General features: G+C 40.1%; 1 protein-coding gene across 1 annotated transcript in view; it reads right to left on the reverse strand.

Annotated features, from left to right (window-relative positions):
• LOC147361939 (ATP-binding cassette sub-family C member 4-like) overlaps positions 1-12,736 on the reverse strand; it is a 185,959-nt gene that overhangs the window by 77,723 nt on the left and 95,500 nt on the right. The window contains 2 exon segments of the mRNA XM_086330259.1: positions 1,368-1,447; positions 4,127-4,273. Of these exon segments, the coding sequence (XP_086186385.1) occupies positions 1,368-1,447; positions 4,127-4,273 (227 nt within the window).

Raw genomic sequence — 12,736 nt, forward strand, 5'->3', positions numbered from 1 at the left:
TGCATTTTTGTGTGCAGCTTTTGACAATGCATTTCATTTCCAAAATTAACAATTGAGAAGAAAAAGAAAATTCCCCACAGACTAAATAAGTGAAAAGTAGACAGAATTAAATAACAGAAAAAAAAAAAAAAAACAACACTGTACATGAGAAATGATACTGAATGAGGAGATGAGAGCAGAGATGACCCTATATCATTCTTTAGAACCTCAAGTTCACAGACAAAAGAGAGGCTGGAGAGAAGGTATTCCTGTAGGTCTTTATCTCTCTCTCTTTTTTTTAAGACACCTTAAGACAGAGCAATCAACCTGTGAAAAGGAAAATTGCCTATAAAACAAAAGACATTTTCTGAAATGACTTTGATCCTGGAATCTAATTACTGGCTTAAAGGCTTTGTATCTTTAATAACTGCTCTCTATTGCCCTTGTTGGACTTCTCAGGTGGCTCAGTGGTGAAGAATCTGCCTGCCAATGCAGGAGACACGGGTTTGATCCCTGGGTCATAAAGATCCCCTGGGCAAGGCAATTGCAACCCACTCAAGTATTCTTGCCTTAGAAATCCCATGGACAGAGGAACCTGGCGGGCTATAGTCCATGGGGTCACAAAAGAGTCAGACACAACTTAGCAACTAAACAATAACAACATTGACCTTGTTAAAGTATTATTTTCACATTATTTTTACCAATCTTTTCTTTATAAGTAACCAAAACTGGCTTTATCCAAAAAAAATAGTACAATAAATATTTGTCCTCTGTGGTAATACAATGCATTGTGTCCTTCATGGTAATAAAATGCATTGTGCATGTCTGACTCTTAGCAACCCCATGGACTATATAGCCCATCAGGCTCCTCTGTCTATAGAATTCTCCAGGCAAGAATACTGGAGTGGCTTGCCATTTCCATCTCCAGGGGATCTTCCTGACCCAAGGATGGAACTCTTGTGTCACCTGCATTGGCAAGTGAACTCTTTAACACTGAGATACCTGGGAAGCCCAATACAATGCATAATTTAGTTCATGTAGGCTATCTTTCCATGAGAGGTGATTTTTTTTCCCGATTATGAAATGTGCTCACAGTAAGGGAATCTACACCAGACACCTGGAAGGCAGAGGGAGAACCACTTACCCAGCGTGTCACTGCTCCAGACCAACCTTGACGTGACTGTGTAGCCACTCCTGCCCCAGGTGTTCCTCATGTTAGCTCAGCCTCCCAATCACAACTGCACTCTTCTCTCACAAATATAACCTTTACTGAGGATAACAGGGCACATAACCAGGCTGAAAGCCCACCCTCAGCCCCTGTGAGAAGGCCTTGAGAAACAGGCACTCTGCTCTTCCCTGGGAGAACTCTGACAGGACTGGTACATTACCTGGATGAAATCTTGAAATATCAGGGGCAGCAAGTCATCCATATGCCCAATGTCTTTCGAGAAACGATTTAAAATCCTTCCTGCAAGAACAGGATACAAGAAAATACTCATTTCCTCAGATAGGAACCTTAAGAGAAACAATTCATGAACAAATCAAAACAATATTTTTAAAGCACATGTACTTAGGGACCTCCCTGGTGATACAATGGATAAGAATCTGCTTGCCAATGCAGGGGACATTACAAATCCTACTTTTGAAAATAAAAAATAGGAAAGAGTTCAATTTAATACACCACTAAAAGAGTAAATAATTTACAGCCCCTAAGCCTTTTGAGCAAAGCAGGCCTATCACTGCAGTATTTATTTGGACTTCTATTTTCTTGAAGGAATGAAGTCAAGCTAAGAGATACAGGAGGGGGACACAAGATAAGTATTAGTGTGCTGGCTGCTCTAAGATTAGTGGCCTTGAGGATTTAAATTTGATCCCAAATCCTTGAATAATAAGTAAGTCAGCATCTGGAGAAGCCTACAGGTCTTGAATATAAAGAGCCTTGTTAACTGTGGTCATGAACACTCAGACGCTGTGAGAACAGAAATTCAGTCCCACTTAATGCTCCCAACTTTGTGACTATAGTTTTCACATTAACAGGCAAAGTGGAGCAACTTCACACCCATAATAGCATGGACTCCTCCAACCCCTTCTTCACTCTGGCTTCATAATAAGATGAGATCTGTGTGGGCCTCTGCAGTTTACCATCCTGTGCTCTGCTCACTGCCTGGACTAAACAACGTGTGCTGAATAAATCTGCACAAGATGCTGCCCTCAACATTCTTATTTAGTCCTCACAACAGTCTTGTGGAACAGAAAGGGCAGCGGTCATTCCCATTTCACAGGAGAGAAGTTCCCAGACACCATGTCGTCATCCTCACTAAGGTTCATTAGGCACTGACCCTGTGCTAAGTGCTGTGAATTATTAACCTGCTTAATACCCACAACATCAAGATATTGGTAAGTGTGTGAACAGTATCCTCACTTTACAGGTAAGAAAATCAAGAAACAGAGAAACTAAATAACTAACATGTAAGTATTAACATAACTATAACTGACTGTTACTATTAGTAAATAGAGGCCTGGAGTGCTGTGATTCATGGGGTCACAAAGAGACGGACACAACTGAGTGACTGAACTGAACTGAAATAGCAACAGGACTGAACCCAGAAGTTGGCTCCAGAGCCCATATTATAACCATGACAACATCCTACCTGGAGATTTGCCTGCCCAGTAGCATCTACCTGCTTTGGCCTTGATCACACAGCTAGTTGATAACGAGGCTGAGGCTACTCTGTCCTCCCTCCATTCACATCCCTGTCTCAGAAGGTCCTGTCAATCATTACCTGCAAAAAAACAAAGCCACCCTGGGCCTCACAGCACAAGTCTAACCAACTGAACAGAGTGAGCATGTGCGCTGATGAACTAACTCATCATAGGAACCCAGGTCAGGAGGCTACCTTTTGAAGCAAGATGGGTCAAAAGCCTCAAAGTAGAGGAAGTAACCACTGGGAAATCTTCAGCGACACTCTTCCTTAATACTGAAGATCCACCTACTACATACCACAAGACCTCTTAAACATAACCAAAAGCTTATTGTAAAACTAGAGGGCTGATTTTATTGAAGAGGATGTTTACATTTCACTGAGCTTGCATTTTAATTAATTTTCCATTACCATTTATGTAAACCTCAGAATATGAGCACGTGCCAGACTTCCATGGTCCCAGAAATGGATGAGCAATGAAAGAGGAAAATATATAGCCTGTCTCCTATAGAGATGTTCCTGGAAGAAGGTCCTTTCCTAGATAACTTAACATCATGTAACACAGGAACATTTCAACAACTAGTAAAAAACATTTCAACACATTTGCATCATATGCTGGTTTTTCACATGTCACATAGCAAATGATTCATAAATCATTCTGCAAAGTAAACATTCATTTATCTTTCAGATCAGTACAGTTCAGTCGCTCAGTCGTGTCCGACTCTTTGCGACCCCAGCAAAGCACGCAGCACGCCAGGCCTCCCTGTTCATCACCAATTCCGGGAGTTCACTCAGACTCACGTCCATCGAGTCAGTGATGCCATCCAGCCATCTAATCCTCTGTCGTCCCCTTCTCCTCCTGCCCCCAATTCCTCCAAACATCAGAGTCTTTTCCAATGAGTCAACTCTTTGCATGAGGTGGCCAAAGTACTGGAGTTTCAGCTTTAGCATCATTCCTTCCAAAGAAATCCCAGGGCTGATCTCCTTCAGAATGGACTGGATGGATCTCCTTGCAGTCCAAGGGACTCTCAAGAGTCTTCTCCAATACCACAGTTCAAAAGCATCAATTCTTCTGTGATCAGCCTTCTTCACAGTCCAACTCTCACATCCATACATGACCACAGGAAAAACCACAACCTTGACTAGACAGACCTTTGTTGGCAAAGTAAAGTCTCTGCTTTTGAATATGCTATCTAGGTTGGTCATAACTTCCCTTCCAAGGAGTAAGCGTCTTTACAGACACATAAATTGGAATAAAAGATTATATGCTCCTATTCAGATTTTCTCTGGTAGAAAAAATATCAGTGAAGCTTTTCATAGAAAATGAATCAACATGTACAGTAATTTCCTTCTAATCATCTCTCGCATTTTCAAATACCAAATGTAATCAGGAACTAAATGTATTAAGAAGACTTATTCACTGAGAAACTTGGTGTCTGACTTACCTATTGGATTTCTATAGAAGAACAATACTGGAGCTTTCAAAATGGACCACAGCATTTTGTTGTGCAAAGTTTGTGAAGAATTAACAAGGATGTAGACTATCAACAGAGACCTTGTGATGCCAAAAAGGATGGTAGATACAGTTAAACCTGAAATAAAGAAACATCACTCAGCACAAGCTTTCTGCCTTATTCTAAATGATGCTAAATAATGACAGGCAGTTTATAAAGATATTATATACTTTATTCTATAAATAAGATTTATATAAAATATTTACACATGTAGAATATAGAATATATTTATATATATGTAAATATACATATGAAATGGGTTAGATAAGAGCTTGATGCTTTCACAAAATACATTTTTTTGTTTTTTTTTTTAATTTTATTTTATTATTTAACTTTACAATACTGTATTGCTTTTGCCATATACCAACACATATATATGGAATTTAGAATGATGGTAACAATAACCCTGTATACAAGACAGCAAAAGAGACACAAAATACATTTATAAAGAAGAATATAAAGATCATTATTTTCCTCTCACTAAACAGAAACACATGGCGGGGAAAAGGTCTTGTGTAAACTAAAGTTTCATGCTAGGCTTTCCTAAGTTAATTACAAGTTCTAATAAAAACTCACAGGAAAGATAATTACAGGGCTTGCTGGTAGCTCAGTGTTGAAAAGTTTGCCTGCCAGTGCAGGAGACATGGGTTCAATCCCTGACCCAGGTGGATCTCACATGTCTCAGAGCAACTTAGCCCGTGCACCACAACTATTAACTTTGTACTCTAGATAGAGCCCAGGTGATGCAACTACTAAAGCCCACGCTCTGAAACTGCTGAAGTCCACGCATCCTAGAGACCATGATCCGAAACAAAAGAAGCTATGTGGTGAGAAACCTGCAAATGCAATTAAAGACTAGCCTTTGCTCTCTGCAAACAGAGAAAGCCCACACATCAGTGAAGACCCAACATGGCCAAAAATAAATGAATAAATAAAACTTAAAAAAAAGAACTTTAGTTATTTAAACACTTGTTAAAAACAAAAAGAAAGATAATTATGAAAAGTAGTTATTCTTCCCTTTGCCACATTTCAAGTTTCACTATTTACATATCCTGTAACCAAAGCATACCTCAGTTTTAGATACCAGCATGAGAATGAAGAGGAACAGGAGAAATGACTTACCTGCTGCTGCTACTGCTGCTAAGTTGCTTCAGTCCTATACAACTCTGTGCGACCCCATAGACAGCAGCCCATCATGCTCCTCTGTCCCTGGGATTCTCCAGGCAAGAATACTGGAGTGGGTTGCCATTTCCTTCTCCAATGCATGCATGCATGCTAAGTCACTTCAGTTGTGTCCGACTCTGTACGACTCCAAGGACAACAGCCCACCAGGCTCCTCTATCCATGAGATTCTCCAGGCAAGAATACTGGAATGAGTTGCCATTTCCTTCTCCAATAATGACTTACCATTTCCTTATAAACAGTGAAATTACATGAAAATTTACTTCAATGTAAAGTAGCTACTTGAGAACCTACTTTTATAGCATAGATAATTCTACTCAGTGGTGACCTAAATGGGAAGGAAATCAAAAAAAGCAGGGGGGAGAATCATGTATATGTATAACTGATGTACTTTGTGGTACAGCAGAACATACACAACATTGTAAAGCAACTATACTCCAGTGAAAATTAATAAAAATAAATAAATAATAACACAGCTACTTTTAAGCCCAAGTAGCTTTAAAGAGTATGAAAGGACCATATTAAGTTGCAAGCAATCTTTTAAATGATTGAATAGCAAGAAACTATTATATTTTGTCATCTGGTAAACAATCTGCCTGCAATGCAGGGGACCTGGGTTCAATCCCTGGATTGGGAAGATCCCCTGGAGAAGGGAAAGGCTACCCACTCCAGTATTTTGGCCTGGAGAATCCCAGGGGTCGCAGAGTCAGACACGACTGAGCGACTTTCACTTTCATTATATTTTGACATGAGACAATTATAATCTAAATAATTTACAGATAATCTAAACAAGCAACTAACCTAAGTGTTTTAAGGAAACACAAAGCGTTTAATAAATAAATATAGTCATTTAAATTTGTTTTATCAATGATAAATAAGCACCACTAAGCATCTAAAAATGAAAATAGCCCTCTGAACATCTCTTCAACTCACAGTGTTAAATAGAATGGGGATAACTAACTTTTGTAATAAAGGTTCCTTCAAGTACTTTTTTTTTTCCATTCAGCTGACACATCAGTGTTAAACTCTGAAGTGAAGTGAAGTCGCTCTGTCGTGTCCAACTCTTTGGGACCCCACGGACTGTGGCATACCAGGCTCCTCGGTCAATGGGATTTTCCAGGCAAGAGTACTGGAGTGGTTTGCCATTTCCTTCTCCAGAGGATCTTCCCAAACCAGGGATCAAACCCGGGTCTCCTGCATTGTAGGCAGACGCTTTACCATCTAAGCTACCAGTGAAGCCCCACTAAACTCTGAAAGCTGCTCAGATTCCTGAATTCCATCAACAAGTATTTGCCTTAGCCCATTACCCTATATGAACATATAACAGAATCCTTTCCTTCTTCCTTTAAGCCCCCATAGTCCACCAATTAAGAAGGTAAACAGCTAATGTATTTAGATTTTTCAGCAAGTGATTAACAAAATAAATACCAACTTTCAATGAGTAGATTTTTATATAATACATTCTTTGTAGAAAGCTAATGCAGGTGCTTCCCGTGGTGATATTTAAATTTTTATTTATTTCTTTTTTACTGGGGTATAGTTGCTTTACAATGTTGTTAGTTTCTGTACAAGGAAGTGAATCAACAATATGTATACATATATCCCCTCCCTCTTGGACCTCCCCTCTCACTAATCCCAGCCCTCTAGGTCACCAGAGAGCACTGAGCTGAACTCCCTGTACTATATAGCAAGTTCCCACTAGCTATCTATTTCACACATGGTAATGTATATATGTCAATCCTAGTCTCCCCATTCATATCCTACACCTCCCCCAATGTGTTCACACATATGTTCTCTACATTGGCATCTCTGTTCCTACAAATAGGTTCATCTGTACCATTTTTCTAGATTTCACATATATGCATTAATATATGCATTTTTTAAATTTCTTTGACTTACTTCAGTCTGTATGACTGAATCTAGGCCCATCCATGTCTCTACAAATGACTGAATTTCATTCCTTTTTATGGACAAGTAATATTTCATTATATATAGGTACCATAATGAGATGAAAAAACAACACTCAGAATGGGAGAAAACAATTGCAAAATAAGCAGCTGACAAGGGATTAAGTTCCAAAATATACAAACAACTCATGCAGCTCAATATAAAAAAAAAAAAAAATCCAAATTAAAAAATGAGTGGAAGACCTAAATAGACATTTCTTCAAAAAAGACATGCAGATGGCCAACATGAAAAAATTCTCTATATCACTAATTATTAGAGAAATGTAGATCAAAACTACAATTAGGGATCACCTCACATCAGTCACAATGGCCATCACCAAAAAAAAATCTAAAAACAATAAATGCTGGAAACACTGTGGAGAAAAGGGAACCCTCTTGCACTATTTGTGGGGATGCAGAATGATAGGATACTGAAAGGGGGACTCCCCAGGTCGGTAGGTGCCCAATATACTACTGGAGATCAGAGGAGAAATAACTCTGGAAAGAATGAAAGGATGGAGCCAAAGCAAAAACAATACCCAGTTGTAGATGTGACTGGTGATAGAAGCAAGGTCTGCAGCTGTAAAGAGCAATATTGCATAGGAACCTGGAATGTCAGGTCCATGAATCAAAGCAAATTGGAAGTGGTCAAACAAGAGATGGCAAGACTGAATGTGAACATTTTAGGAATCAACGGACTGAAATGGACTGGAATGGGTGAATTTAACTCCAATGACCATTATATCTACTACTGTGGGCAGGAATCCCTTAGAAGAAATTCAGTAGCCATCATGGTCAACAGGAGTCTGAAATGCAGTACTTGGATGCAATCTCAAAAACAACAGAATGATCTCTGTTCGTTTCCAAGGCAAACCATTCAATATCACAGTAATTGAAGCCTATGCCCCAACCAGTAATGCTGAAAAAGCTGAAGTTGAATGGTTCTATGAAGAACTATAAGACCTTTTAGAACTAACACTCAAAAAAGATGTCCTTTTCATTATAGGGGACTGGAATGCAAAAGTAGGAAGTCAAGAAATGCCTGGAGTAACAGGCAAATTTGGCCTTGGAGTACGGAATGAAGCAGGGCAAAGGCTAATAGAGTTTTGCCAAGACAGCGCACTGGTCATAGCAAACACCCTCTTCCAACAACACAAGCGAAGACTGTACACATGGACATCACCAGATGGGCAACACGAAAATCAGATTGATTATATTCTTTGCAGCCAAAGATGGAGAAGCTCTATACAGTCAGCAAAAACAAGACCAGGAACTGACTGTGGCTCAGATCATGAACTCCTTATTGCTAAATTCAGACTTAAATTGAAGAATGTAGGGAGAACCACTAGACCATTCAGTATGACCTAAATCAAATCCCTTACAACTATACAGTGGAAGTAGGAAATAGATTTAAGGGACTAGATCTGATAGATAGAGTGTCTGATGAAATATGGACGGAGGTTCGTGACATTGTACAGGAGACAGGGATCAAGACCATCCCCATGGAAAAGAAATGCAAAAGAGCAAAATGGCTATCTGAGGAGGCCTTACAAATAGCTGTGAAAAGAAGAGAAGTGAAAAACAAAGGAGAAAAGGAAAGATATAAGCATCTGAATGCAGAGTTCCAAAGAATAGCAAGGAGAGAAAGGAAAGCCTTCCTCAGTGATCAATGCAAATAAATAGAAGAAAACAACAGAATGGGAAAGACTAGAGATCTCGTCAAGAAAATTAGAGATACCAAGGGAACATTTCATGCAAAGATGGGCTCGATAAAGAACAGAAATGGTAAGGACCTAACAGAAGCAGAAGATATTAAGAAGAGGTGGCAAGAATACACAGAAGAACTGTACAAAAAAGATCTTCATGACCCAGATAATCATGATGATGTGATCACTCACCTAGAGCCAGACATCCTGGAATGTGAAGTCAAGTGGACCTTAGAAAGCATCACTGCGAACAAAGCTAGGGGAGGTGATGGAATTCCAGCTGGGCTATGCCAAATCCTGAAAGATGATGTGGTGAAAGTTCTGCACTCAATATGCCAGCAAATTTGGAAACCTCAGCAGTGGCCACAGGACTGGAAAAGGTCAGTTTTCATTCCAATCCCAAAGAAAGGCAATGCCAAAGAATGCTCAAACTATCGCACAATTGTACTCATCTCACATGCTAGTAAAGTAATGCTTAAAATTCTCTAAGCCAGGCTTCAGCAGTACGTGAACAATGAACTTCCAGATGTTCAAGTTGGTTTTAGAAAAGGCAGAGGAACCAGAGATCAAATTGCCAACATCTGCTGGATCATTGAAAAGGCAAGAGAGTTGCAGAAAAACATCTGTTTCTGCTTTATTGTCTATGCCAAATCCTTTGACTGTGTGGACCCCAATAAACTGGAAAATTCTGAAAGAGATGGGAATACCAGACCACCTGACCTGCCTCTTGAGAAACGTATATGCAGGTCAGGAAGCAACAGTTAGAACTGGACATGGAACAACAGACTGGTTCCAAATAGGAAAAGGAGTACGTCAAGGCTGTATATTTCACCCTGCTTATTTAACTTATGCACAGAGTACATCATGAGAAACACTGGGCTGGAAGAAGCACAAGCTAGAATCAAGATTGCTGGGAGAAATATCAATAACCTCAGATATGCAATGATATCACCCTTATGGCAGAAAGTGAAGAGGAACTAAAAAGCCTCTTGATGAAAGTGAGAGTGGAGAGTGAGCAAGTTGGCTTAAAGCTCAACATTCAGAAAACAAAGATCATGGCATCTGGTCCCATCACTTCATGGCAGATAGATGGGGAAACATTGGAAACAGTGTCAGACTTTATTTTGGGGGTCTCCAAAATCACTGCAGATGGTGACTGCAGCCATGAAATTAAAAGATGCTTACTCCTTGGAAGGAAAGTTACGACCAACCTAGATAGCATATTAAAAAGCAGAGATATTACTTTGCCTACAAAGGTCTGTCTAGTCAAGGCTATGGTTTTTCCTGTGGTCATGTATGGATGTGAGAGTTGGACTGTGAAGAAAACTGAGCGCCAAAGAATTGATGCTTTTGAACTGTGGTGTTGGAGAAGACTCTTGAGAGTCCCATGGACTGCAAGGAGATCCAACCAGTCCATCCTGAAGGAGATCAGTCCTGGATGTTCATTGGAAGGACTGATGCTGAAGTTGAAACTCCAATACTTTGGCCACCTCATGCAAAGAGTTGACTTGTTGGAAAAGATTCTGATGTTTGGAGGGATTGGGGGCAGTAGGAGAAGGGGACGACAGAGGATGAGATGACTGGATGGCATCACTGACTCAATTGACATGGGTTTGAGTGAACTCCGGGAGTTGGTGATGGACAGGGAGGCCTGGCGGGCTGCAATTCATGGGGTCACAAAGAGTCGGACATGACTGAGTGACTGAACTGAACTGAACTGAACTGAAATTGAAATAACAACTATGGAGAACAGTGCATAGGTTCCTTAAAAACTAAAAATAGAACTACCATATGACCCTGTAATCCTACTCCTGGACATATACCCAGAGAAAACATGGTCCAAAATTATACATACCAGAATTTATGCACCCCGATGTTCATTGCAGCACTGTTTACAACAGCCAAGATATTAAAGCACCCTAAATAACCACTGACAAAAGAATGGACAAGAAGAGGTGGTACATATATACAATTGAATATTACATGACTATTAAAAAAGAATGTAATAATGGCATTTGCCACAACATGGGTGTACCTAGAGATTGTCAGGCTGAATGAAGTAAGTCAGACAGAGAAGGACAAATATTGTATAACATCCCTTATTGGTGGAATCTAAAAAGAAATTATACGAATAAATGTATTTATGTAACAGAAGCAGACTGACAGAGAATGAAATTATGGTTGCCAGGGAGAAGAGACAGTTAGGAAGTTTAGAATCAACATGTACACTCTTCTATATTTAAAGTGGGTAACTGATAAGATCCTACTGTATAGCACAGGGAACTCTGCTCAGTTTTTTGTGGCAGCTTGGATGGGGGGTGGAGCGAGATTTGGAGGAGAATGAATACATGTCTATGTATGGCTGAATGCCTTTGCTGTTCTCCCGAAACTATCACAACATTGTTAATAATCTATGTGTGGATGATAAGTCATGCCCAATTCTTTGTAACCCTATGGACCAGAGCCCATTAGGCTTCTCTGTCCGTGGGATTTCCCAGACAAGAATACTGGAGTTGACTGCCATTCCCTTCTCCAGAGGGTTTTTCCAACCCAGGGATCGAACCCAGGTCTAGGCAGACTCTTTACCACCTGAGCCACCAGGGAAGCCCAATCATCCAGACATGCTAAATCGCTTCAGTCATGTCCGAGTCTGTGCGAACCCATGGACTATAGCCCACCAGGCCCCTCTTTCTATGGGATTCTCCTGGCAAGAATACTGGAGTGGTTGGTTGGCCATGCCCTTCTCCAGGGGATCTTCGTGACCCAGGGATCGAACCCGCCTCTCTGATGTCTCCTGCATTGGTAGGCAGGTTCTTTACCACTAGCACCACCTGGGAAGCCAATCATGTATAATCCAATATAAAATTAAAAGTTAAAAAAAAGACACATGTACCCCAATGTTCATAGTAGCAAATATTTATAATAGCCAGGACACGGAAGAAACCTAAATGTCCATCAACAAATAAATGGATAAAGAAGATATTTAAAATTTTAGATGAATAGATGAAGATATCCTTTAAACACTATGTATCATTATATATATATATTCTAAGTGAATACAGTGAGTCATGTTAATGTTGAAGTGAAAGTCACTCAGTCGTGTTCAACTCTTTGCAACTCCATGGACTATACAGTCCATGGAATTCTCCAGGCCAAAATACTGGAGTCGGTAGCCTTTCCCTTCTCCAGAAGATCTTCCCAACCCAGGGAGCCAACCCAGGTCTTCCGCATTGCAGGCAGATTCTTTACCAGCTGAGCCACAAGGGAAGCACTAGGTTAATATTAGTCACATGTTAAATTAATCACACATTTGGAGATGTGACCTCAAGTTAAGAAAGAGAAGGAATCCTAATCCAGGCACTGGATGTCCCCTGCTTAGCTTCTCAAATAATTAGTGAGCCCCAAGAGATGAGCACTGTGTTGAAGGGGAGTTCGCACATCCGCAAGGGAATAACACTTTTATCTGGGGGCCCTCGCTGCCAGAGGATTTCCTTCAAGATCAATAAAAGCCAGGGTTTATTCAGACAGAATTGGAACAATCTGAACCACAGGGTAGGGATCCATTTCTAATCCCCTTCCCATCCATATAACAATATAAGATTTAGCTAAAGCAACCTTTTAGAATAGACAATAGCCGTGTATTTCCAGTGGCTGATTTTCTGAATGTGTAATCCCGGTTTAATTACCAAAATCGAGTTAAATCAAGA

This window comes from Bos grunniens, chromosome 12 (genome assembly GCF_055505025.1).
Source record: "Bos grunniens cultivar Pamir isolate PY7600 chromosome 12, Bosgru_T2T1.0, whole genome shotgun sequence".
Classification (NCBI taxonomy): Eukaryota; Metazoa; Chordata; class Mammalia; order Artiodactyla; family Bovidae; genus Bos; species Bos grunniens.